This window comes from Blennius ocellaris (assembly GCF_963422515.1).
Source record: "Blennius ocellaris genome assembly, chromosome: 12".
NCBI classification, from domain to species: Eukaryota; Metazoa; Chordata; class Actinopteri; order Blenniiformes; family Blenniidae; genus Blennius; species Blennius ocellaris.
In genome coordinates, this window is record NC_137661.1 from 14,432,890 (window position 1) to 14,459,185 (window position 26,296).

Below are 26,296 nucleotides of genomic sequence, written 5' to 3' on the forward strand. Positions count from 1 at the left end.
ATTTTAGACTATAAATTGAAGGTTTCCCCAATGTGACATTTATTTGTGATGTTCATTTCAGGCCCCACTTTAAAGGCAATTACACATTGGAGATGTCAACAGAGAAGGAGAACGACCTGCCTCCGGTTAAAACGCTGTTAGAGGTGCTACATACTTGTGCTCAGATTTCATATATTGTAACTATGGACCATCCACTGCAAAAGCAAATGATGTTTCCTAATGTTTTTCAGGTAACTGATTATGACCTTCTTATGTCTTGTTTTTGCAGGATGCGTGGATGCAGGTGGAGAAGATTTGGGTAGCCTTGGCTCAGACTCGCGCTAAACTCCAGAGACTCAGAAACCAGTTTGAGTCCTGTGAGAAGGAGGCTCAGAAGAAGATGTCCGACAAGTTTCCCAATGATTCTTCCGCACTGTATGTCCCATTACCCAGTCTCCACTGTGATTTTCTCTGTCTATTGATTATTGTTTTTAATTATATTTTCATTTTTATTCTTTTAATTATTAGGTCGGTTCTCAAGATGCCCCTGCACCATGTGATGCATGAAGAAATCACAGATCACATCAAAAGATGCTGCACTGAACTTAAACAACCGGCGCAATCTGCAGCACAAAGATGTCTTCAGATGAAGCGGCACTCTGTTGTGACCTTCCGAAAGCAACTGGTGAGAGTCATTAAGATCCTTTTTTCTTTTCTTTCTTCTCCATACAGAGAAAAGGTACCACTTTGTAAATGTGGTCCAACACTTTTGTGCTTAGTACTTGTATGACAAAAACAGTATAGCAAAGAGGTGAGTATGATGATGGGCAAAGCTGTCACGGAATACCACAGTAGATTAAACATGTTGCTTTCCTGCTCTGTCTCTGTAGATTGACAAACGGATGAAGATCAAGGATCTAAATAAAAAGAACTTGATGGCCAGGATGCAGATAGTTTGTTTGCACACAGAGGTCTGGATTTAAAAAGAAATCTTTCTTCTTTTTTCCCCCCAAATGCTTCACTTTGTGAATGGCTTCAGAATTGAAATCCTTCTGTTTTGTTTCAGCTCCAAGAACTGATCCAGAAAAAGCTTGTGCTACTTATTGAAGACATCATCACTGCAGCCAGGTTTCTTGAAAACTCCGTTTTTAAGGAGGCCAGACAACTGCAAAGAGTTTCCCTCCCTGCTTTGGACTGCAGGAATGTTGAAGGGTAGGAAGACATTTCTGTCTTTGTTGATGATGATGTCACTGTTTGCTAAGTATATTACAAAAACGACTTTAAATTGGAATACGTTTGGCAGTAAATTGTCCAACTTTGGTTCCTTCACGATTTTGTGTAGAGAATTGTTCTATTTATTGTGACGTGACAAATTCACAGAGCGAAAGCAGCAAAATAGAACATTATCACTTAGTAAACCATCCCTCTTCATCAGTGGGGCATCAGTGCCTCCAGGTGCAGTAAACCTAAATATTTTAGTCTTGTCAAGCGCATTAAAGAAAACGTGTCGGAATTATCCTCAAGAAATGACAATTGCTGAATAAAATATTTTCTTTTTTCTCTCCAAATATTTTAGAGAGCAAAGAATTCCTGCATCACAGTTATCCATTCATCGCTTGCAATCTCAAGTCTTTACCCGCTTGTGTCAGGAACTGAAATTCCCCCTTTACAAGGTGAGTGTTTATGTCTGATGGTTTATAGTTTAGTAGTTTAAGAAGTCCTGCTTCTTTGTCTTTTCCAGAGCAACGATACAAAACTGTGATTCTAAAACTTGGTGGTGAGTGAGGTCCCTCTAGTGGTCAGGGGAAATATTGGGGTCAAGTCATGAATAGCTTTTTTTGGGGGTTGTTTTTGTTTTGTTTTTTAATAAAATGTATTAGAAAATCTATACAATTATCAAAATAGCTTAAAAATTAGAATAAAAAAATTTAACATATGAAATGTTTATTTAAAATAAGTGTTTAAGTTGCAAGCCTCTGCTGCTACTGTATGTTCAGGTCAGCCATAATAGAGAACTCAATATGTTCTCAGGTGGTACACACTGTGAGCAAGTTCACAAGCTTTTTAATCACCTTGATTGACTCCACCGGGGAAATGGATGAGGATGCCCGAAGAACAGCTTCTCACATATAAAATTGGGCAGAGGTTCAATAATCTGAAAACAAATGCGTCAATGATCCTCAGGAAGACCATACCTCGGTTTTACTACTGTGATGATGGATACTGCAAAACATTTCACAGAAAATATTCACCTTAAAATTTGCATAGCAGTTGCTCTTAACTTGTTTGCAGTGTAGTTTTAAGAGATGGACATTCGCCATCATTTCTTAACCGCCAGTCTGAGGCTTCTCTCTATGAGTGTTTGCAATGATTTCCAACACTCACAGTGTGCCTTTACCTTTGTATGTGTGCATTTATTTAATTTATAGCATGTCTTTTCTTTCTTTTTTTCTTTTTTCTGACTTCGATGCAAGCTGACATTTCTTGTAATTCTCACACTTCAGGCTCCAGGGGAGTTGTGGGCTCGGTCACGCTCCAAACGACACGAATTGCGTTGTCTGCACTGGATTGTGCAACATCACAACAACGATCTGCAGAAAATAATGGAAAACGCCAAGTGGCTGGATTCATCTGATGAAAGCGGTAATGATCCAATAACATGCTATTAAGAGTTTCACACAAAGACCCTGTTACCTGTGCAAATGACATGTTGAATGAATGAGTAAAAGTTGTAGTGGCAATCGTATGTCGTCTGTACTTTCATTTACAGATTTCCTGTCCGAAATGAGAGAAGAGGATTCAAAGCGCATGAAGTCACTGGTGCAGAAAGCCAGAAACCTTTCCCACTTACGTGACAAAATCTTGTCTTTGGAATGGAGAGTGAAATCTGCCACCACTCTTTGGTGAGTCATGTGTCTGAAGGGTGGGACTCTTTTTAAAAGAATAGAAATAATTTTCATGCTGTATGTGCATTTCAAGAGTCTGATCACTGTCTCCGACTCCATACCTTCTAACTGACTGACTGTACACGTCTCCATTTCACCAAGTCTTCAGCTTAACTCAAAATTTACATAAATGCAGCAAAGCAAATCATCGCTCAGAGAGCTCGTGCTAAACAGTTCAACTTTGACACGATGGATATATGCAGCCGAAATACAATTGCAACTTTTGAAGGGCGCATAAGTTTGGTGTTGCTATTCAAAAGTTATTTAACTGAAGTTTCTCTGAATGACGGCGCCGACACGAGTCTGCATTTTATTATGCAGTTTGGCATAAAATGAACTTGCCCACCTCTCCAACTCCCTCAATGTGAATTTAAAGAAAAGAAAATTACCGTAATAGCGTGACTGAGCTTGGAAACATCAAATCAAGCAGAGCCCCACCAGCAACAAGAGAAGTCTGTCATCCTGGACCACAAAGGGCACTGGGATGGCGAAACCAGTGCTCATGTGGACGCTCAGCTCCTCTGGCATGCCGTTCTATAAACGTGAGGTTGGAAAGCTGCCTCATCTCTGGCGTTTGTCTTGACTTTTGGAATAGCTAAAAGGCCAGTTCCCAATTTTTTTCACAGTGAAGGTTCACAGGATAAAAGCTTGTCTGATAGATAAAAAGACCATTAACACATTTAAATACTATTAAAAAAGAGACCTTAAAATCGATCCTGAAACTCAAGGGGTGCCAGTGCAGCGACTTTAAACCCAATGAAACACGAACCCGCCTGCTGGTCCTCATCAACACATGTGCAGCTGAATTCTGGAGTAATTGGAGGTGTGAGCTACTATTTTTGGAGACACCAGAAAGCGGGGCATTTCAGTAATCAATACGACTTGGAAATACAATCATGCATCAGCAGCATTTCTCTGTTCGCCAAAGAAAGAATTGGGCAGACCCTGGCTGTATTCTTTAGATGATCAAAGCCCCTTTTTGCAACATCTTTCACAAGTTGAATGAAACTCTGACTTGTTCAGATGTATTCATTGACAACTTCTAATTTTAACAGGTGGTTCGCTTGACCTTGATGACCAAACGCTCAGTCTTATCCTGACTCGGCAGTAAAAAGATCTTATAACATCCATGAGAGTTAAAGGTTTTGTTCCATGTTACCAGGAGACACAAAAATATACAGTTGTGTATCATTTGTGAAAGCTGATAACGTTTCCATGTGGGAGCAACGTGTAGAAGTTAAAAAAGCACAGGGACCACGTTTGAGCCTAGGGGCATACGTGGAACACGGATCCAGAGTCGCCACAAATTGTCTCTCTGAGAGATAGGTGCTGAACCAACCGAGCCAGACCATGTGACTCGGTCTATTTGAAAGAATACGGTGATCGACTGTCAGAGTCGCCACTTAACCAAGATGGAAATCTTGTCCGAGTCCATATAGCAACTGAGAGCATTTACAGTTTTTATCAAGGCCGTGCCTGTACTGTGGTTGACCCTAACTATAAACTGACATTTCTCAAAAGCTTTGTTCCTTATTAAAAGGTCATTCAAGTTTCTCTAAAAGTTTGCTTGAAAATGATATGAATACTGGTGTGTAGTTCCTAAAATAGTCAGGATCTAAACTGTTCTTCTGGAGGGATTTCACTACAGTTAAAGGTTCCTGTCTGTAGAGAACAATTTACTCTGTATAAAAGTTCACTTTCAAAGAGTTCATAAAATGTTCTAGACTCATTACATTAGATGTATTTTTTTTTATTCGTCACAATATGGCAGAGAAATGCCGCAACTGTACAAACACAAAGTGTCAATATAGGCACAAACAATACCAAAGGACGACAAATAGGTAAAACTAAAATATACAAGAAGCACAAACAGGCAAATTCACCCATGCAATACACACAGTGCAAAATGCAGCAGGTGGGCGAAAGTGGGGGTTTGTGCATCCACACAGAGAATGTGCAGTCTGTGTGATGTGCATAAAGTGCAATGCTGCAGTACTCACAGCTTTGTCTGTTGTCCACATTAGTGATGCGCTTGCTGGAGGTCAGAGTTCACAGTCCTGAGAGCTTGAAGGAAGAAGCTCCTCTCGAGTCTTTCAGTTTTCACCTTGATGACGCGAGTGGCCACACTCCTGTTGTAAATATCCCGGAGGGTGAGGAGTGGTGTACCCATGGTGCGCTCTGCTGACCTCGGCACCCTCTGCAGGGCTCGTCAGTCACAAGCAGTGCTGTTCCCGTACCACCGGGGGATGTTTACAGTCTCCACCAGTCCATGGTAAAAAAGTCACGTTGATGTTCTGGAGCAGTGTGGTGTCTTAACACCGCAATGACAGCTTTCAACCTCTCTTGCGCACGCCCGCTCATCACTGTTGCTATTGCAACCAACCACCACTGTCAATCGCAAATTTCACGATGGTGTAGGAGCTGCTTGTGGCCGGAAAGTCCAGGATCCGGGCACGCAAGGAGGTTTCGAGCCCCAGGCTGGTCATCTCGTGGGGGAGTTTGGTGGAGACTATGGTGTTGAAGGCTGGGTTGTTGGGATTGGAACTAAAAAAGCAGGTGGTTTGGATTTTTTGCGGGAGAAAAATCTTCCAAGGATCTCTGGATCAAACATGCCAAAACTGTCCAGTGTTTCCTTGGGTGCAACCAAACCTTCCTAATTATTTAAAAAGTCTGATCTGGTAAAATGTTGTTGGTAAAATAGTTCTACTTCATGTTACAGAGGTGTTAATGAGTATAATGTGTGGACCTTCATTGAAAAGATGTGCATATAATGCTTTATGAACTTTGTTGTTAATCAACCACATGTCTTTTCTTTACACATGGTTCTCTCTGTCTTTTATGTAGGTGGAATCAACCAGCTCAGTATGCCCGTCCAAGGGACTCCCAAAGAGGAGGAACTTATGTGCAATGGCTACAAAGGTGGAAATTAGCTGTCCTGCAATCATAATGGCTCCCATCCATATGTTGTATCCATCCAACTTTGGCTTCTCAGTTCAGGACCTCTTCAGTTGACTGACGATGCTGGGTGAAGGGCCAGAAGCACACTGGACACACACACATACATGAAAGAGTTGTTTTGAATATTGTTAAAGACAGTCATGTACTTGTATATATATGTAAATCTTCTGTACTGCTCTATCATAATATGTATGTCTTTGGTTTGTGGGAGGACACCTAGAGGAAAATGCACACATGGATTGTGCCGAATCCACATACAACAAAACTTTTTCTAATGCTTTTAAATGTCATTGTACTTGTAGATTAAATGAACATGAGTAACATTTTTGGGATGTCTTCCATTATAAATGTGTTTTAAACCTACAATGTCTATGCTGCCTTTCTTGAAATGCATTCCGATCAAAGAACAAAGGTCATTCATCCATCGAGCTTTTCCGTTCTGCTCCATTATAGCTAGAGCTTTGGTCAATCCCAGATGTCTGTGGGTGGAGGTAGGTATATCCTGGATAGGCCACCAGTCCCACTCACAAGGCAAACACAAAGAAACGTGCATTTCCACTTCTGACCAATGATACAATGAGCAACTCAGCTTAAAGCACGTTTCGGCTATTTGGAAGGGAAGAAAGTACATGCAGGGGGAGGACCTGCAAACTCCATATATAAAGAAGCTCTCTAAGCCTGTAGTAGAACAAGGAGGGGTTTATAAACAGATCTTTTCCAAATGTCACCCTGACTACACAGTCCCGAGGAAATTGTGTGTACACTCGGCTATAAAAACATTTTTTTGTCATGTTTTCTTTCTTAATAATTTTTCTGTTAATCTGCAACAACCGTCCTGTCTTGAGCTGCATTGAGAACAACTTTTGAGTTGGTGAGACCTGCCTGCAGCTCTATCACTGTAAGAATAACCAGTCTCCGTGCCAACACACACACACGGCTCCTGAATGGACAGTTGATGTCGATCAATAGCCCAGGATCGACCACGTCTCTCGGTCGGTGCTCTCCCCGTGGTCGGTGGTGTGACCGTGTGAAATGTGCAGAGCCATGTAGCCACGGAGCGACATTGTTCCTTTGTAGCAGTGGAGGGGAAGTGGAGCAATCTGTTTCTCGTGAACTCGGCTCCTCCCATCGCTGCGGCTGCGCAGTTACATTTTTCACTCTTTCAATTTTTCACTCCTACTCTGGCTTCCGGACGCCAAGAGAAAACCGCTGCCGCCGAATTTAAAGAGACAGGAGATAGTTACTTTAAATACGATAAACGGCAACCATTGTCCCCGAGCTTATTTTACGACGCTTCTTGCCTCCGCTCGTTGGATTCGATGGCGGCGTTTACTCAAAGTCGCGGCGAGTAGCAGCCCGTCTGTCATCACCCTCCAACACTCTCCGCTGGCTTTTCCGTCCTCCTCTGCCTCTGTGCCGAGACTGTCCAGCTAGGCAAAGTAGGGCTCGCTCGCTGGCAGGCTGGCTTCCCGACCGAGGGAACGGTTCGTCGGCTAGCCAGCAACTGGAGGTAACCCCGGAGCTTCCCTCTCAAGTTGCGGTTAGCGGCTCTCGAGCCTCCCGTCGCCGGGATCATGGCGAAGATTCAGACGCACAGCACGGCGAAGCAAATAAACCAAATCCAAGACAAGCCTTACGTTATATCGCAAAAACAAGTGCAGCAGCAGCACTTCCAGAAGCTGAAGGTAAGAAGACAACAGACACGACGAGGGAAAAGTCCCTCGGAGTCACAACCATTTTGTTGGTCCGAGCAGCGCCGCGGATTCGAAGCTTTTTTCTCTCTCTTTCCTCCCGCTGCCGTCGCGAGTAGTGAAAGGAACGGCTGGCTAGCGTCAGTTAGCTCGCTGGCCTATTAAAAGTAATTCATTGCCGAACAGCTAAACGGTGACATTTGAGGTTAGACGCGAAGGCTGTTTTTTTCGGTCCGGGAGTCGTGTGAGTGACACTCGCAAGGCACAGTTGGCGATACTTTCCTATTTACGCTAGCGGGAGCAGCTACCGGGAGCAGCAGACGTTAACTCTAGTGCTCCGGTTAGTGGGAAGTTCCTCCTTGTTCGGTTTTTTATCTCAGCCACCCTGAACAAAGTGGAGGACGTCAGCCAGGCTAGCCAGGGACGGCTAATTCAGTTCATCAAGCAGCTTCATTACACCTTCTCTTTGTTTAAGGCACTGTTTTTTAACGCATCGCACTGTTTTTTTTTGTGTGTGCCAACGCGACATTGTTGGCCGGGGACCAGCTGTGACTAAACGCAATTGTGTAAAAAAAAATAAATAAATAAATATATAAATACATCACATTGTATGCGGGTAGGTGTTGTAAGTGTTGGTGGAGTTATTATCGTCAGTTGACTGGCTGTTGGCTAGCGTTAGCTTCCGAGCAGCCTCTTCAGAGGTGGACTGTTTGTGACAGTGCTTTGTGTGAACACATATTTTTCCTGTCGCAGCCTCAACTAGCCCGGTTTGTTGAACACTGAAAGCTGTGGACAGTGAACAAAAGCTGCACGGTGTCGGTCGTATTGTGTCCCCTTAATTATTAATTTGTTTATTCGGCGGTTTAGTTGTACAGCTCACTACTGGATTTGTTGATTTTTTTTTTTATTTATTAAATTTTTTTTGCACTACAACTGGCAGTAAATGCCGCAAGCGCTATATAAACACTCGCCGTCCACTTCATTCTTGTACAGTCGTGTGTGGCCCACTACAACAAACCAACAAAGACAATATTCAGTCTCGATGGGACTGTCTAAGGTTTCCCTTTTCCCATCTTGGTTATAGTCACGTTGTGGATTTTGCAGTGCCATTGAACGAGCCAGCAAAACATTGAACTGTTTTTTAATATTGTGGCCTCCGACATTAGAGTGGCTGTACAATAACAGTCCCTCTTAATATGATGTACTTGAGTGCATCCATGTGTACATTACTCATATACTTAAGGCTACAAGATCTGTTGCATAGGAGTCATATTTAATTGTTATACACATTGTGTAAAGACATGGAGTGGAAAACAACACTCACACGCGCACGCACGCACGCACACACGCACACACACACTTGAGGCAGACTTTGCATCACTGTTTTATTTTTCTCTTTTCACAGGTTGAAGATGCCTTGTCATATCTGGACCAAGTCAAAATTCGTTTTGCGAATGACCCAGGCATATACAACAAGTTTCTCGACATCATGAAAGAGTTCAAGTCACAAAGGTATCAGTGGCAGTTGCTGCAATCTAATGACGAGTATGACAAAAGTTTTTTTTTTCTTTTTTTCCCAGCATTACTTGTGCGTTTTTAATTAAGTAACCTCCCATACAAAGTCTTAAAATGATGATGGAGCCCATGTGAGGATTTTGCAAAATAGCTCTGCCCGAGGGTTTACCAGACATTTCAAAGTTGTCAGTAAATATGCAATTGTAGATTTTCTTACTCTAGTAATTCAACAGGTATTATCATTTTGTAAATTATGTGGTAAGAGTTTATAATTAGAATTAATTAATAGTCTTTCTCTTTTTTTAGATAAACTGTAACCTGCTTTCTTTCAATGCATTAGATAGGAAATTATTCTTATTTTGCCTCTGTTAACCACAATACAAATATACCTGTGTCTGTTTTCTTTGACTAGCATCGACACGCCAGGCGTGATAAACAGAGTGTCACAACTGTTTCATGGTCACCCAGACCTTGTCTTGGGCTTCAATGCCTTCCTCCCACCGGGATATCGGATAGAAGTCCCGAAAAATGGGGTAGCCTTCCTCCAGTCCCCATTCTCCACACAGGTAAGATACTGCTCTTACTTTTAGACTTGATGCATGAGGAAACTACTGCCCAAGAAGAAACTGAGAGGTTTCGGCTATGTTGAGAATGTTGCTTTTCAAAGAAAATCCTTCCCAGTACTTCAAACTGTCGCTGTAATCTTTTCGGGTACTTGAATAAGATGGACCAAAACAGTGTAGCTTTTTTTTTTTTTTTCTACATTTGTTCAGAAGAAACAAACACTTCATTTTTATTTCTGATCTGTGTATGAACATCATTGCAACTTCTATTAATCTCTGTACTGATACGTCTCCAAACCCAAGCAATTGCGAACGCAATGAAATGTTTGTGCATTCATGATAGAATCCACTGCACAAAATTGCAGCAAACATTTTTAGTCCGCTCAGTTTCACATGCTGCATTGTTTTCACTTCGCCATTTCCTCTGCAGCTTGACAAGCCAAAGATAATGATAAGACAAGATAAAGTAATTTAAAAATCAACAACAAATATAATGCACCAGATAGCATTTTTACCATAATAAAGGTGTTTCTTATGTTCATGTTTTTTTTCCCCCTCAAATACAAAGTGGTTTTTTTTCTTCTGTAGAAATAAAAGTATGATTTAAAAAATGTATTTTCCAGTACATATTGATCGTGATCTGGTATGGCCTATACCAGGTCATGTGGCACTATGTTTACGCTTTCTACAGTTTCCCTGTCGTTGATTTGTGCAGGTGTCCCCGGGCCAGCAAGGGAAAAGTCAGACCACTCCTGCAGTGGCCATGTCCTCAGGTAGTGCCTCTGCCACCCACAGTGATCCTGGATCTGCACAGGCCTGTGAGGTCAAAGGATCTTCATCGGAGTCTATATCCTCCTCAACGTCAGCAGGCCCCCCAGAGCCCCCCAGCAGGCTTTCACTTCCCCTGACAAGCAGAGACAGCCAGAATCAGGCCACCACCTCCTCTGTATCCCCTCCTGCCTCCGAGACGAGCCCTGTGGAGTTTGATAGTGCCATCAGCTATGTAAACAAAATCAAGAACCGTTTTCTCGACCATCCAGAGATCTATAGAGCCTTCTTAGAGATTCTGCACACCTATCAGGTAATGTAGGAATAAGGACTTGTGTTACATTCAATACATTCATAATATTTTTTTAAATCCACTTAGAAGGTGAGGGTTTTTTTTCACCTGACAAGTTTTGACACGAGGTGTATCTACCAGTGGTATTTAAGAATTGAACCTGCGTCATTTGATTATGTGCAACGGATGAAAAGTAAAATTTCTGTTGCGATCTTTTGCGTGGAGAACACTGACGGTTTCTTGTATCCCGCCAAGTGTTTGTGAGCAGTGTATACCCAGGCCAAAGAATTGTATTTCATTTCTTCTGTACATGTGAACATTTTTTTTCTTCCTTAACCTCACAGAAAGAGCAGTTAGAGGTGAAGGAGAGTCGGGGCAGCCGGGGCAGCATCGGGATGACTGAAGATGAGGTGTTTTCTAAGGTTGCCAGTCTCTTCAAGGGACAAGAAGACCTCCTCGCCGAGTTTGGACAATTCTTACCTGACGCAAAGAGATCACTGGTTAGTCGGGCAGCAACCGCATAACTGATGTTATTCCACAAAGTAGGAAACATTTTAAACAGTCAGGACTTAATCATTTGCAGTCAGCCTTGGTGACTCCAACATGTTTGTTTTCACTCATTTGAATTCAAATGTTTTTGTATTTCTGTCTGTTTAGAAAACCTTCAATAATGTTTACACTTAATAGTCATGCGGTACACACATTTTCTCTTTTGAAACATTAGTTGAAAGTGTTAACAACAAATAAAAGGTCTACTTAATGTTCCATGGAAATGTATTATATTAATTGACTTATCTTCATATTAGATCCCAACTGAATCCATATATGTAATATTGTTATTTTATTGTGTGATTGAGAAAAACGTAATTTGCAATTATAGTTCTGAAAGTTTGTCTTTCTGGCTTTCTTTCCTGCAGTTCACAGGGAGCTCACTAACGGGGGGTAAAGAACAGTTGAAACGACCAGAGGACGACGACACAATAACCAAACAGAACAAAAAGAGGCCAAGGCCTGTACTCCTGCAGCACATGTCTCCACTACTCAAGGTACATTCGTTATTAAAGAAAACTTTTTGGGGCAAAACCACACACGCATGCATACGTCCTTGATGTCTAAAACACTCAACGCATTATAAAGGCTACATGCTTCAAGTGCAGTTACACAGCTGACTTGAGTGTATGAAGACCATTTATTGTGACCTTTTTTTTTTTTTCATTTAGAAAAAAATGAAGTATTCCTGTACCAAAGACCAGTCATTTGCTTCAGTCGGTAAACACGGAGTCTTGAGAGAGTTTTCCTTCTTTGATAAGGTGAGATGTTGGCTTGAACCCATCCCACATTTGTTTGGTTTTCCTTTCCTTCAGCTATTTCTATCCGTATATTGCTTCTAAATTGTTTTGTCTAATCTCTTGGTCCATTCATCTTGCGTTCAGGTTCGTCGCCTATTTAAAAGCCAAGAAGTGTACGAAAACTTCCTGCGCTGCATCGCCTTGTTCAACCAGGAGGTCGTGTCGGGAGCCGAGTTGCTGCAGCTTGTTACACCTTTCCTGGGGTGAGTTGACAGAAAGATGCTTTACCTGAATTAATGTGAGGAAATGACTTGCTAAAGGGATGGAAATGAAGAAATGAACTGATTATTAATATGCAGAAAGTCTTAACACTTTTTTTTTTTGTTGGTGGTAAACACTTGACTTGAGGTCAGCTGACGTCCTGATTTTTCTCATTCATGATTTCAACCATCTCTCTCCAGGAAATTTCCCGAACTGTACTCACAGTTCAAGTCATTTCTGGGGGACAAAGAGCTCTCTCATGCTGTGTCAGGGCTGTCTGATCGTTACATGGAGGGGGGAGGAGGCAGAGAGGTGGATTATGCCTCTTGCAAGCGCCTGGGGTCCAGCTATAGAGCATTGCCCAAGACCTACCAGCAGCCTAAATGCAGTGGGCGAACTGCCCTCTGCAAGGAGGTACACCCACTTAAAATTTACCAAAGAAATCCCAGTAATTCATTCTTTGTCTGAAATTGAGTTTTATGTTTTCATTATAAGCAACCTTTCATGTGTCACTGCTCCAGCATTCGTGTATCATTTAAATCTTATACTTGCAAAAGGAATTCACGTCATTGTAATATATTTGCAGAGTTTTCTCCCAAGTTTGGAGCCTGCTCTGTTGGTTTGTGCTAGCAGTCTTCCTTTTTCCTGCCAATTCTGGTGCAGTGCTGCATTATGTGGCACATTACTGCCACCTGTAGATCAGTATTGTAATGGGACCAGAGACGTGTACATGGCATCTTTGTGCTTGTGCATGTCCATGCCATTGCAGACTGAAGAATTAACTTATAAACGCACTGTACAAACGTATTTTGCAATGTCATTGTGACATTCTGTGCTGTCAAGACCGTCTCAGGCTTATTGAATTGTCGTTTGTCTGTGTAGGTATTGAATGACACCTGGGTGTCATTTCCTTCATGGTCAGAAGACTCCACCTTTGTGAGTTCAAAGAAAACTCCATATGAGGAACAGCTGCATCGATGCGAAGATGAAAGATTTGAGGTACTTGCATCTAATGAAAATTTGTTACAAAGTTGTGTTGCGTAGAAATTTATTCAATAACGCATCTGATCTGTCCTCACTTGCTTTTTCACGAGAGACTGGTCAAACCCTCACAGCAGCTAACACTGTACCGTAGTTGAAGTTTTGCTTCTAAAATCTCTCACTGTAACTCTTACAGTTGGACGTGGTTCTGGAGACAAACCTGGCCACCATCAGGGTGCTGGAGAGTGTCCAGAAGAAGCTGCTGCGACTTTCGCCAGAAGATCAAGATCGATTCAGATTAGACGACTGTTTGGGCGGAACCTCTGAGGTCATTCAGCGTCGGGCTGTGTATCGTATCTATGGTGACAAAGCCCCCGAGATCATTGAGGGACTGAAAAGAAGTCCTGCTACTGCCGTGCCTTTAGTGCTGAAGAGGTCAGAACTGCATTTTTCTTTCTCCATTTAATTTTTTTTGTATTTTTCTCAGAAGTACTTTCAAGGATTTCTGCCATGTTTGGAGGACAGTATTATTTTCTGTGCTTTCTTATAAACATGCAGTGACATAATGTTCAACTAATTTTATATGTATATCTCACTGTAATTTGAGAAATAAGATTGCAGTTGAGTAAGTTCAATTTAACATTAAAATTGGATGGATCGTTAAGGCAGCTTGGACTATGTAGGAAAAGTTTGACTCGAAGTGAGTAAGGTTCTCACTAACAAGGCAGTGCCGTGCCTTAGAAATGAAATATTGTGAAAGAAGTGGCACAGACTTTTTTTTTTTTTTTTTTTTTATAATCAAGCATTTGCTCTGACAAAATGGTAATGCGGGACATAGCTACCTTTTGTGAAGCAGCAGCATCATTAAAGCTTTATTTCCCTCTCCAGGTTGAAAGCGAAGGAGGAAGAGTGGAGAGAGGCTCAGCAGGGTTTCAATAAGATTTGGAGGGAGCAATATGAAAAGGCCTACCTGAAGTCCCTCGATCATCAAGGAGTCAACTTTAAACAGAATGACATGAAGGCTTTGCGCTCAAAAAGTCTTCTCAATGAGATTGAAAGTGTCTATGATGAGGTAAAACTTCTTTTTTTTTTTTTTTTGGTCACGTCACTGATACGAAATTCAATTAGGGGAAATCTATACAATGAATTTGGTTGGTGACATGCATACAATAATGTCAATTAACATTTGGGTAGCTGGTGGGGTTCAGGGACCCTCCTTGTTGGCCTGTCTGCTGTGGGGATCGGATTTCAAAAGAAACATTTGATTAGATGGTTGATTTTTTTTTTTTTAGGTTAATAGATGCTGACTTGGCAACCATAAAGGTAACGATTATGCCCGTATTCCATCAGCTGTTTAAGTCCTACATGTGCCCAGGAAATGTTTGCAGCACCGAATCCCAAGTAATAAATCCCCACAGCATCATCTTCATCCTGATTATAAAAGGCCCTCCTCCTCGGTGGATATACAGAAATTGTGGCTGTGCCATGACAACAAGCACATTTTTGTGAAAACATAGTTGCAGGACTACAGAGTCAGAGTACACAAAGAAAAGAAAATGACAAAACTCTTGATCTCGTATGCAGCAGTGCGAGGACATTTCGAGATTGACAGTTTGTCCGATAGATTATTATTTTTTTTAAGTTGGTTATTCTTGATTCTTTTCTTATTGTACATTTCTCTTCCAGTAATATTAGCGTTGGATTGGCATTATGGATTACCTTTTTTTTGTTTGTGGTTAACAAATACCACATCAAGCATATAATCCCAACAAAAAGTGGCTTTTCTATAATGTCTCCTTTAATTCAAACATAGCCATTTATTAAGTGATTTAATGACATTGGAGGTATATTTACATGCTGTCCACATAAATGGTGTGACATAGTTTAAAGGTACTCGGTCACTTTATTTGGAGAACGTAAAGCTACTTCTTTGTATGTTGTAAACCTGTTGTTGGATGACAACTTAAATTGCGATGAAGCTTCCACATTCCGGTTTACACATTTAATTTTGTTGGATTAATTACTGTGCAGCATATTTATTTATCTGTTTGTTTTTTTTTGCCTGTCCATCTTAGCGTCAAGAGCAAAGCACAGAGGAGGGTGGAGTTGGCCAACAAGGCCGTAATGGCTCAGGTGCTGCCTCATCCAGTGAGCCACACATGGTGTTTACATATGAGGACAAGCAGATCCTTGAGGATGCTGCATCTCTGATAATCTACCATGTCAAGCGACAGCCCACTATCCACAAAGATGACAAAGACCACATCAAGCGCATCATCCAGCACTTTGTCCCTGACCTCTTCTTCTCCCGCCGTGGTGAGCTCAGTGATACAGAAGAATGGACAGATGAGGAAGCTGAACAGGAGGAGGGGGGAGAGAGGGGAGCGGGTGGAGCAGCAGCAGGTGGAGGAGTCGGAGGAGGAGGAAATGGAAATGGGAATGGAAATGGTAGTTCTAGTAACTCCTCGGGAGCAGCAGCAAGTAGTCAACCTCAGCCTCAAACTGCCCAGTCCCAGACGCAGTCCCAACCACAACAGCACCTCAACGGTGAGTCCAGGAGGAGGCGCTGCAGCCCACCTCAACCCACAGACACCGAGGCCTCCACAACCTCTAGTAGCATGAGCCAGCCTGCAGGAGCGACCACTCCAACTCCTGGATCTACACCCATGGAGACGGGCTCAGGTGTAGTGGGGGAGAAAGTGGACCTGCGGGACCCTGAAGCAGAGCACCAGAAAGAGCTCGATGGTGTCTACAACCTTTTCTTTGTGAACAACAACTGGTACTTCTTCTTGCGGCTTCACCAAACTCTGTGCTCACGGCTGTTGCGAGTTTACCGACAAGCTGAAAGGCAGCTGCTGGAGCACCGAGCTGAGCAGAGCAGAGAGCGGCTGCTGATGACGGAGGGAAGGAGAGAAAAGGCCTGCGACCTTGCCATGGAACTACGCCTCAAACAGCCAAGTAAGTTCAGCTACTTATTCAAATGGATTCATCTAAATATCTCTTTATCAGTGGGATTGTGCTGTCATTTTCAACTCGAGTCATGCTGCTGTAACTAATGTGTCACCCCCCCCTTTTGCTTCCGCAGGTGAAGTGGAGTTGGAAGAATACTATCCGGCCTTCCTTGATATGGTGCGCAGTCTTCTCGATGGAAACCTGGACTCCACACAGTACGAAGACACTCTGAGAGAGATGTTCACCATCCATGCATACATCGGCTTTACCATCGACAAAGTCATTCACAATATTGTTCGGCAGGTAAGAAGAGCTTCTCTTGAACACCGAATGCCTCAAATCAAACTAGAGTGTCACATTTCATGGTTTACAATTTTCCTTGCATTTTTCCCGCCCTCAGCTGCAGCATCTGGTGAGCGACGAGGTGTGTCTACAGGTGGTTGAAGTTTACCTGGCTGAGCGGAAGCGGGGTGCAGCTGGAGGAAATCTCTCTTCTCAGTGTGTGAGAGCAGCCTGGGAGACCAGCTACCAGTGGAAAGCCGAGAGAGTCATGGCGGAAGAAAACTGCTTCAAGGTGAACAAAAAGTCCTCTTGGGCATTTAGATAACATATTTGTCCCTGACGAATTGCTCTCTTATGAAGTAGTAAAACCTACTAAAGTGCATTTCGTCTGCGTGCACAAAGACAGAATACAAGTCTATTTTAGTTCAATCCTTTTTACTGAACTGAAATGTGAGTGATGATTCTAGAAAGACACAATGTGCTGTGTCCCGCACTGACATGGTTGATTTCTGTTCAAGGAAAGTCTGGAGCATGTCATGTCGAGAGCTGCTCCACCTGGTGACAGAGTAGCGGGCTGTAGAGCTGCATCGGCAAAAACTCACGATGCGCCTCAATTTCCCAACAAGCCTAATCCTATCTCTGCAATGGCAGGTTAAATACATGCACAAAGTGCTTCAAATGCAACATTCCAGCAAGCAGCGCTGCTCATGTTGGATTGTATGTCTGTGACAATGGCGGGATCTTTATCCGCTATGCCCCACTCTTTTATATCTGAGGACTGGGAGCGAATATCGCTCGTTTTGCAAACAGTCATGCACATAGGTCAGGCGGTGCTGCTGACCTTTCGGCGTGATGTCTTTGCAAGTGACTATGCAAGTTGGTCATGTTGCAGTGTTTGCTAACGGTTCGTGTTTTGTCCATTTCATTACTCCCTCCTTGTGTTTTGAAACCAAAATCAACCGAGACGTCTGCTTTTAAAGACGACGGTGTTCATAATATTGTCCCCAGTATTGAATTCAACCACTCGCTTCACTCCCTGTTTGAAAACGCATTGCACAGATATCTACTACACTGGTGGACGGACTCTGTGTCCACTTAATTCCAGAGTGATATTGGTATTGGGGCTGGAATATCAATGTCGTATTGTTGAAAAAGATATTTATGTATCGATATTTTTTCACAGCTCTAAACTTTGTGTGCATAAAATATGAATCCATTTGTATTTACCCGGAGAGACTTTATCCACATGTGGTTTGGTTCTGTTTCTTTGCCATCAGGTCATGTTTCTCCAAAACAAAGGTCACGTGACGATGACAATCGAACTGTTGGACACTGAGGAGGCTCAGGCTGATGATCCACTTGACGTGCAGGTGAATGGATGTCAATAGATTATTTCTGAACTTGTTTCAACACATAAATATGGAAAATGTTAAATTTGACTTGATTTTTTTTCTCTCCCTCAGTGCCTGTCGAGCTACATGGAGCACTTTGTAGGAACAGAGTCCAGCCTGTGTTCTCAAGCAGAGGGATACTTCTTCAAACCTGTATTCCTACCCAGGTAGGAACATCTAACATATTGTATCTACACATCTTTTCGGGGCATTTTGACTGCATTATATGCAATAACTTTCTCACATTATTTCCAGTTTATAGAAGAAGTTTGTATACAAGACGTTGTACATTTCATCTTAAATTAATTTGCTGACCAGTTGCCAAATTGTATTCTTCAGTTAAAAGTTGGGACACACTCTCTGTTATTGTTTTTTCTTTATTTTCTTTACTATTTACATTGTAGATCCTCACTGGTGACATCAGAACTATGAAGAAACATAAGGAATTATGTCATAAACATAAGTGTGAAATGGCTGAAGGCTTGTTTTGTATTTTAGATTCTTCAAAATAGCCACCGCTTGCTTCGATTACTGCTTTATACAATTTTGGATTCTCTGGATAAGCTTCATGAGTTCGTCACTTGAAATATCTTTCCAACAGTCTTGAAGGAGTTCCAGAGATGCCCATGTCTACTGTGTGGTCCATCTCATCCATAAAATCTGGATTGACTTTAGGTCAGGTGACTGTAGAGGCCAGGTCATCTGTTGCAGCACTCCATCACTCTCCTTCCTTCACACAGCCTTGAGGTGTATTTGGGGTCATTCAGTTTTCCAGACTGACTGACCTTCAGTTGTTAAAGTGATGATGGACTGTTGTTTCTCTTTACTTAGCTGATTGGTTCTTACCATAATATGACTTCTAACAGTTGTGAAATATCGCTGTCAGATGTGCACCAACCTGGCTTCTGAAGATCACAACTGATAGTCCAACCAAGTTAAATACCATTTCAGATGATTGGCTCATGAAGCTCATTGAGGTCACGTTTACACATACCCCAGTATTTAATAAATCTCATTTACACACAAACGCAGCCACGACTCACCACAAACGATGATTCCTGAAAACTCCAGCCAAAGTGGAGATCTAGATAAAATCTGTGTCTCCGGTTGCATCTAAAGGTGGTTAGGGGGATATATACATCACGATTTATGATGCTGTGCTTTTTTCCTGGATACTGATTGGCTATCATGGCTTCATTGCTTCTCGCTACACTGCCCCCTACAGGTTTGGCATGCTCATACCAGCTCTGAACCAGGTGTATATGAGGGTCGGTGTTTTTTTTTAAAGGTAGAGGGGGAAGTGTCCATTTTTGTACAAACCCAGGTACTTGTAAACGTGGCCTGAGAGACGGCCGAGGGTTTGCAGTGCTGTCAACGAAGCAAAGGGCGGCTACTTTGAGTAATCTAGTGTTCATTCTTAGTTTTGATGCCTTCAGTCAGAATCTACGGTCTGAAAAGTAGGACTATAAAGAATAAACATTGACTTAAGACTGGTTGTGTATTTCTACCAGGTCTTAAACGGGACATTTCAACAATAACTTTTGGTGATAAAAGTTTTTCTAAGAACCTTGGTGATAAAAGGCTGAGTATTTAAAGTGCAGTTTCTGTGTAACAACTGCTCCAGCTGAATTGTCATCAGATAATATGGGCCCCAACAGTGTCACTTTTATTTGTAACTTTTTATATTCTTCATTAGATTGGGAAGCTATACACATTTTAAGTTCAGCTGTTTCAGCCAGCAAAAACTTGTTAAACTGGTGCATTTTAAATCGATGTATATAGACCAGTTTGCACCCACATGTCTCTTAACTGTGATACTGAGAAAGATCGTTCATCATACATTTGTGAATACAAGCAAGGTCTAAATGATATGACTGTCATTTGTATGAAGAATGTCCCAAACTATTTGAATCCACCTAATGAATGTGTCTTCTCTCAGAAACTTGCGTCGTTTCCGCCGCTGGCAGGTGAGACAGGTGGAGGCAATGCGCTGCAGGAGAGAGTGGCACCGTCAGCTGGGGGTGGAAAATGCTGGAAGTCTGGATTGTCGATTCAAACTGAACACCCACAAGATGGTCTTTGTCATGAACTCTGAGGACTATATGTACCGCCGCGGGGCGCTGGTCAAGGCCAGGAAGGTAGGCTGACGTTCGTGTTGAAATTTAGTCTTTGCTGTGGTGTGTTGTCTGCATTGTGCTAAAGCTAAGTAGCGTTGCGATGAAGCCAATCCTACTTGTACATTTTCTGCCTGCTTAAATTCAGCCTGGTGTTTCACAAACAAGGCTCTGACAGCTTCCCTTCCTCCACAGTCACAGCACAGAGTGGCAGCAAGCCAGCATGAACGCTTTGACAAGTGGCACCATGAGTGGCTGGCCAGTCATGTTACAGCTTCAGCTGAACGCTCCGTGCAGAACTGGCTAATGGGCGAGGAAGAGGAGGACATCATACCCTGCAAGACCACCTGTCTGTCGACTGAGGTGAAAGGGCAAGCGGTCAACAGATACCAAGTTAATTACAGTAGTAGCAAAGCCCCTTCCTCACCATAGAGGCCCGTGTAAGAATGGACAGACACACACACACACACACGCATACATATACACCCACACACACACCCACACACACACAAATGCATGGACTAAAGGACATCTGCACACTGAACATAAGCAGCTGCAGCCCCATTTCTTCTCCTTCATCCACTACGTGTTCATTCACTCACTCGTGGAGGAAGAGAGTGGCAGAAACAGTGAGTCAGTGAATGAGTGCGCCGTGTGACCATGAAGTGGGAATAAGGACCAACAGACAGTGAAGTAATCAACCAGAGTGAAGTGAGTTTGGACACAATGGCACAAACGAAGTTAATCATCTTCATCATTTTAAGCTTCTCTGGTAAAGTTGGTGACACTGACAGACAGAGATGGTCGATCAGGTGAAAAGTTGAGAGATCATTGAATTTGTTTCAGAAATGTGAATGTCTGTTTCTTTTTCTTTCTTTTTTTTTCTTTCTTTCTTTTTTTCCGTCAAGTGTAGTTCTTACTTCTAAAGCCAGGGAGCCTTCTGCTTGTTGGTTGGTTGATTTATGTGTGTTTATATGAAGAGATGATGGTTATTATGTGTATGTTTGTGTATCCTGCTCTCTTCATTTTGTCTGTCTGTAGGTCCACTACAGAACTATAGTAACTGCATTATTGCTGTATGTGCATATATACAACAGGAGTCCTGCATTTTTATATATGCATTTACAGGAGTTGATTGATACATCTAAAGATCAAGTGGTTCTTTACAGTGTTTGCGGTCAGCCATCTCTAGATGTTTGTATTTTCTTTTTCTGTTTTTCTTTTTGTATTTTTTCCCCTCCTTTTTGTGTTGTAGCTAAACAATTTATTACAGGGCAACAAGAAGTCCTTAAAATTATTTGGTTTGATATTGATGAAGCAGTCAAATTATGTATGATATTCATGATTTCACCAAATGTTTACTTTGCATTCTTTTTTTGCATACTGACGATTAAAATAAAAGTAAAATATCAGTGTTAAAATAGAATGTATAACATTTATCCTGTATCAGTTATTAAAAATAAACAACCTAGTTGTGACCTTCTTAGATGTTGACTGGCAGGTTGTTTGCTGCCTTCAAGGAAATGTTGGAGACCGGCTGAGTACAACCTCCTGGAATCCTGTGGCTGCCGAGCGAGTAAATATAAATAAACTCATGACATAGTACAAACTACCATAGAGCAGAAGCTACAGTCAGAAGAGGGCCTGCTGCTGTTCTGATGACCGAATTCTCCTTTTGGTTTGAATCAACAGAAGATGTCATCTTAAACTCTGGGAGGCATGCAGTAATAAAATTCCATTTATCTGCCTGGAAGAGGAAATGGGAAATGGAGGTTGAAGTAGATGAGGCTTTTTGGTTTTGAAGGAGGTGGATCCTCTCATCATTTCTGTTGCTGGTGGAGATTTAAGGCAGAGTCTCATTTGTCTGCTGCCTCCTATTATCCGTGCCGGCCTGGGGTTGGAGTGGAACAACTGTTATTCAAGGTCTTGGCACATTTTGTTTTGTGTTTGACCTGAGGTGATGTCTTTTGTCCTTTGCAATGGGAACAGACAAGTGACGTAAGTGTTGAAGCAAACTGGAACTGTTTGAGCAAAGTCCATCTCTCTACAAAGGGAAAAAAATGATGTCTATGGTCCAGAAAGTTCCAAATAGTGCCCCCACCACCAAAAAAAAAAAGCATTACATTTTGTTTGCATGTAGCATAAAGCTAACTGATTAGTCCCAGAAACCTACCGACTCTCTCCAGTCCTCTTCCAATTGGAGCCAGAGGACAACTGATGCATTCAGAGAAATCTTGTGAACATCAGTAAAGTCTTGTTTCGCTCCTAAAATTGCATTACCTTCCACGACATAGCTAATTCTTTTTCAAAACTATTTTAATGGCCACTTTGTCTTTGAGTAATTTAACAGCAGCTTAATTTTCTTATTCATTTTTTGAATATTATCCGATTGCACTGTAATACTTTGCACTTGATAAAAGAGTCGAGAGGCAGAGTGAGTTTTAAAAATAATCGTGGTTTATAAAACCCAGATATGACAGGATCACAAAAGTGTATACAGAAATACAAATACCATCAGAAAAACCATCATAAAACATTGTTATACACTCGACATGTACAAACTACTCTGTAAAAGGGACTCGAAGAGGATGACAAGACATTTTTGTTTTTTTAATGTCTTTTAAATCACATTTAGCCACAATCTATTTTGTATTTTATTTTTTTTAGGTATCTTATCAAAGTAGGACATCAATCTACCAGGCTACAGTTACTATCACATTCAGCTAGTTTACGGAACGGGTACAAACAACATCACTAGTAGGAGAGAGGGCAAGGGAGTACGCACATGTCAAGCACTTTAACAACTCGATGGGTTCAGCAAGCAGTGAGGACAAAATTAGCAGGTTTTCAGTTCATAGGAAATCTGATGTCAGGGCTTATTGGCATCTCAGCGAACACAAACTGTACAAAGCTATGTTTGCTTCTGTCAGCGGGTCACACAATCTGAACAGACACTGGTCACGAAAACATGTCGTCATACAAAGAAGCACCTGAAAATACTTGGAGCACGCAAACAGAGATCCTCCTGGAGATTTGGGACCTGCCTAACTGCACCTTGACTTGGTTGGATCCTCTCTCTACTGGGGCCCGTCCCCATGTCCTACTACAGTATGTCGAAGGGATTTGTCTGCAGGACAGTTTACAACAACAGAGGTTGGGGGTCCACAATATTTTCACACACGTTTACCAATGTACAAACAGTGTTACAGTGTCGGAACACAGTAAAACGTCCCCCAATCCCCTCGTCCTCCATGAGCCCCGGACATAAAACCCTCAGAAATGCTTCGAAATAACAATTACACACCAACGAGATACAACCAATCAACTTCTCCCATTTTTTTTCTTCTTTTTTTCATCTTTAATCACATTTCAACAGATTTACACATGTAAAAGTGCAGCATTGTGAAAAATTGACAGAAAGCTCCTAATCACCTACAAAATACTGCTTATTCTGGAGCAAAACAATGGCAACGTATGAAATCCATCATTGTCAGTGACTACAATGGGTACTAATATACACATTATGTCAAATAAATTAAGATCTATGTACAATGTAAAATGAAAGCAGCATGCAGGCATGACAACAGCCTTTTTACAAAACTATCTGCTGTAGTGTTGTGCTCTCTGACACAGGAGAGAGGCAGTGTGTGGGTGTGTGTTTAGTGTTTTATGTCTGTCTGCAGCTACGGAAGCTTTTCTATATATTTTAATGTGCAGGTAAGCGATATGTCCTCGAAACCTTTTACAGATACAGTACAGTTTCCACTTTATCATTCTCAAAATGACATTAAGCTCATTGCACAAAGATGTTTTCTAGTCAGGTGCTATAGGAAAGAACACGGAAGCAGAAAAAAAAACTGGACAATTCCATAACACCTCTGTCCTATAGCTCTCTGGGCTTTGTCTTGTAACTGCTGGGCGGTGACGTTGTGTGTCTACAGGGAGAAACGAGGGATCAAGGTGAAACTCTCAGAGGCATTAAATCTTTAAAAGTTCGGGACACATAAGCACTAGCTATTCATCTTCAAATTACAACTATCTCTTCAAGTAGCATGAGAGCAGAGGCGTTCGTCATTCATTTTTCTTGTCTAAAATTATGAGCTTAGATTCAAGCTAACAAACCACAACATCTGTAATAATTTTTAAAATTGGTAAGACGACCACAAGCATGTGTCTTGCGACGGGGAGCTGATAATTGTACGTCAATGGATTCTTTTTCACAAAAGGTTTCCTTTAGTGTTTTTTCATGCACTATCCAAATATAATCCAAAATGTCTGCTGGCCATATTTTCTTCTTGTTCAATAAAATCACATCAATATGGAAAGCAGTAGTTAGAAAAGTGGACAAGTGTTGGCAGACTACTGCAGGACACAAGAATAACTTTCCGGAAGCCAAATATGGTCAAAAGTCATCCAGTAGGACATTTTAGAAGTACATTTGCTCTTACTAACAACATGCCTATTTATAATACATCCGTGTTCCAGAAACATAAAAAAAACCCAGATTTGGCATAAAATTTAATGAAAGGTTCACTTATATTAGTTTCAGGGACTAAAAATAATTATAATCCAGGGTTAAAGATATTCACAGTTATAGAGCCATTAATGACTTCAGTAGATGCAAATGTGACCACGACCAAGTACTTTGATGGTTCCAGAAGCAGCCCATTGTCTTTACTGTGGCTGTCGTTCATCTTCTCTTCAAACGGTTACGGACAAAACTATCATTTCTTAATCAACTTTAAACGGCACATAAAAACAAACAAACCCCAGTCTTGAGCAGCCGACGGTTCGGGTATATCTACCAGCTCTCAGTCAATGAGGCGTGTATTACACCAGTAGTGTGTGCACCTGAAATTATCTCACAATTTCTGTCATGTTCCTGTTTAAATAATAATACACCTGAACGGTGTTTTAATTTTAGCACTTGGTTGGAGTTTTTAGACTCAAACACAAAGTTGGTCGGTGAAGGTCTTCAGATTCAGTTTTTAGCATTTAAATCATATTTATCATAAAAAAGAACAAAAAAAAGCTAAAACAAAGATTTTCCATCTTGAGACAATAATGCCTTTTTTTGGATTTGGGTTTTTGATGTAAATTAAAGGTATAATTACACTATTCTTGATTGGGCCTCTTTAAATGAGGTTCAGATTTTTTAAATGCTAAACATTTTACCAACGGATCCACAGCCACGCTCATAATTAGATATTACACGTTATACACGCAGGTCATATTGTATGATGAAAAACTGGCCCAGTAATGCAGTATTTCTGATCTTTAAATAAATGTTGGGTTCTGGTTCTTGTGGCAGGTTTCACAAACAAAGCAATTCCAGCCACAGTCACATTCAAGAAAGTTCTGCTTTGGTAAGTACTGCAAGAAACGCAACGCATGTACATTTGCTGTAGTGAAGAGGTCACTTTCAGATAACATGAAATGCATCATTTTCTACATTAATTTCAGCTTGGGGATATCTTGAGGTCTAATTGGGAGCTTATGAAAAATGTGGCACATGTTGAACCAAGAAAAACATTCAAAATGTTATAAAATACATTACCAATCACTGCGAGGACGCTCAAACTGGTCTTACTAGTACACATGTCAATAACACATGTACAACTACAATCGAGTGATAATGCATATCAGAATACACTAAATATATTACAAACTAGAAATCAAAACACCCCACATTGTCGTGTACATTTTACCCTTTGTATTTGAGAGTATTAAATGCACTTTTCCTGCAAGTGCCTCGAAGGTTGTTATTGTACACTGTTGTTAATACAACACAAAAAAACTAAAAAAACATAAAAGAAGTATAAAAAGAATCAACGAGTTAAAATCTGTTGATTTGCTCTGATATGCTGTGATGTCGGTAGAGTCCAGAGTATTTAGTCATTTCATTGGCTTTGTTTTCTCCCTGTTGATCCTAGTGGAGTTTAAAAGGCGTATGAACAGTCGTCTGTCGTAAACCTATGCAGCTCAATCCCGGATAGATTGAAAGAAAGAAACCAAAAAGTATCCCAAAGTAAACAACATATACTTAAAGAAGTCCGTTTGAAGGAGGAAGAGGAGAATCCCCGGGCAGTGTGGTCATATCTTGACAGTTTTGTGCAGAAGATTTCACTTGATGTCCGTCTGTATCTCTGACTGTTTGGCATTAGCGCTCGCCTCAGCTGTAACCATATCACACTGTTTGTGCTTCAACCGATTTCTCCTTGTGTGTGTGTGTGTGTGTCTGTGTGTGTGTGTGTGTGTGTGTGTGTGTGTGTGTAGGATGAGTTTTTTTCTATACTTATAAAGACCACCAGATAT

The 26,296-nt window shown here is 41.5% G+C and overlaps 1 protein-coding gene across 1 annotated transcript; it reads left to right on the plus strand.

Moving 5' to 3' along the window:
- Nucleotides 1-7,115: 7,115 nt before the first annotated feature.
- Nucleotides 7,116-21,413, plus strand: sin3b (SIN3 transcription regulator family member B). Its single transcript, XM_080505883.1, has 19 exons — nucleotides 7,116-7,567; nucleotides 8,979-9,085; nucleotides 9,501-9,654; nucleotides 10,367-10,732; nucleotides 11,056-11,211; nucleotides 11,629-11,757; nucleotides 11,932-12,021; nucleotides 12,145-12,263; nucleotides 12,462-12,675; nucleotides 13,144-13,260; nucleotides 13,439-13,677; nucleotides 14,131-14,314; nucleotides 15,318-16,200; nucleotides 16,328-16,497; nucleotides 16,595-16,768; nucleotides 17,754-17,846; nucleotides 17,940-18,034; nucleotides 19,807-20,005; nucleotides 20,177-21,413. The coding sequence occupies exons 1-19, from the start codon at nucleotides 7,457-7,459 to the stop codon at nucleotides 20,411-20,413; spliced, it is 3,837 nt and encodes a 1,278-aa protein (XP_080362009.1). The 5' UTR covers nucleotides 7,116-7,456; the 3' UTR covers nucleotides 20,414-21,413.
- Nucleotides 21,414-26,296: the final 4,883 nt, after the last annotated feature.

What these genes read in the sequence shown, in the direction of transcription:
- sin3b (XM_080505883.1), top strand. Translation starts at nt 7,457, where the DNA reads ATGGCGAAGATTCAGACGCACAGCACGGCGAAGCAAATAAACCAAATC. An exon ending in TTGAAAGTGTCTATGATGAG is followed by an intron (nt 14,315 to 15,317) that starts GTAAAACTTCTT and finishes TGTCCATCTTAG; the next exon opens with CGTCAAGAGCAAAGCACAGA. An exon ending in AAACCTGTATTCCTACCCAG is followed by an intron (nt 18,035 to 19,806) that starts GTAGGAACATCT and finishes GTCTTCTCTCAG; the next exon opens with AAACTTGCGTCGTTTCCGCC.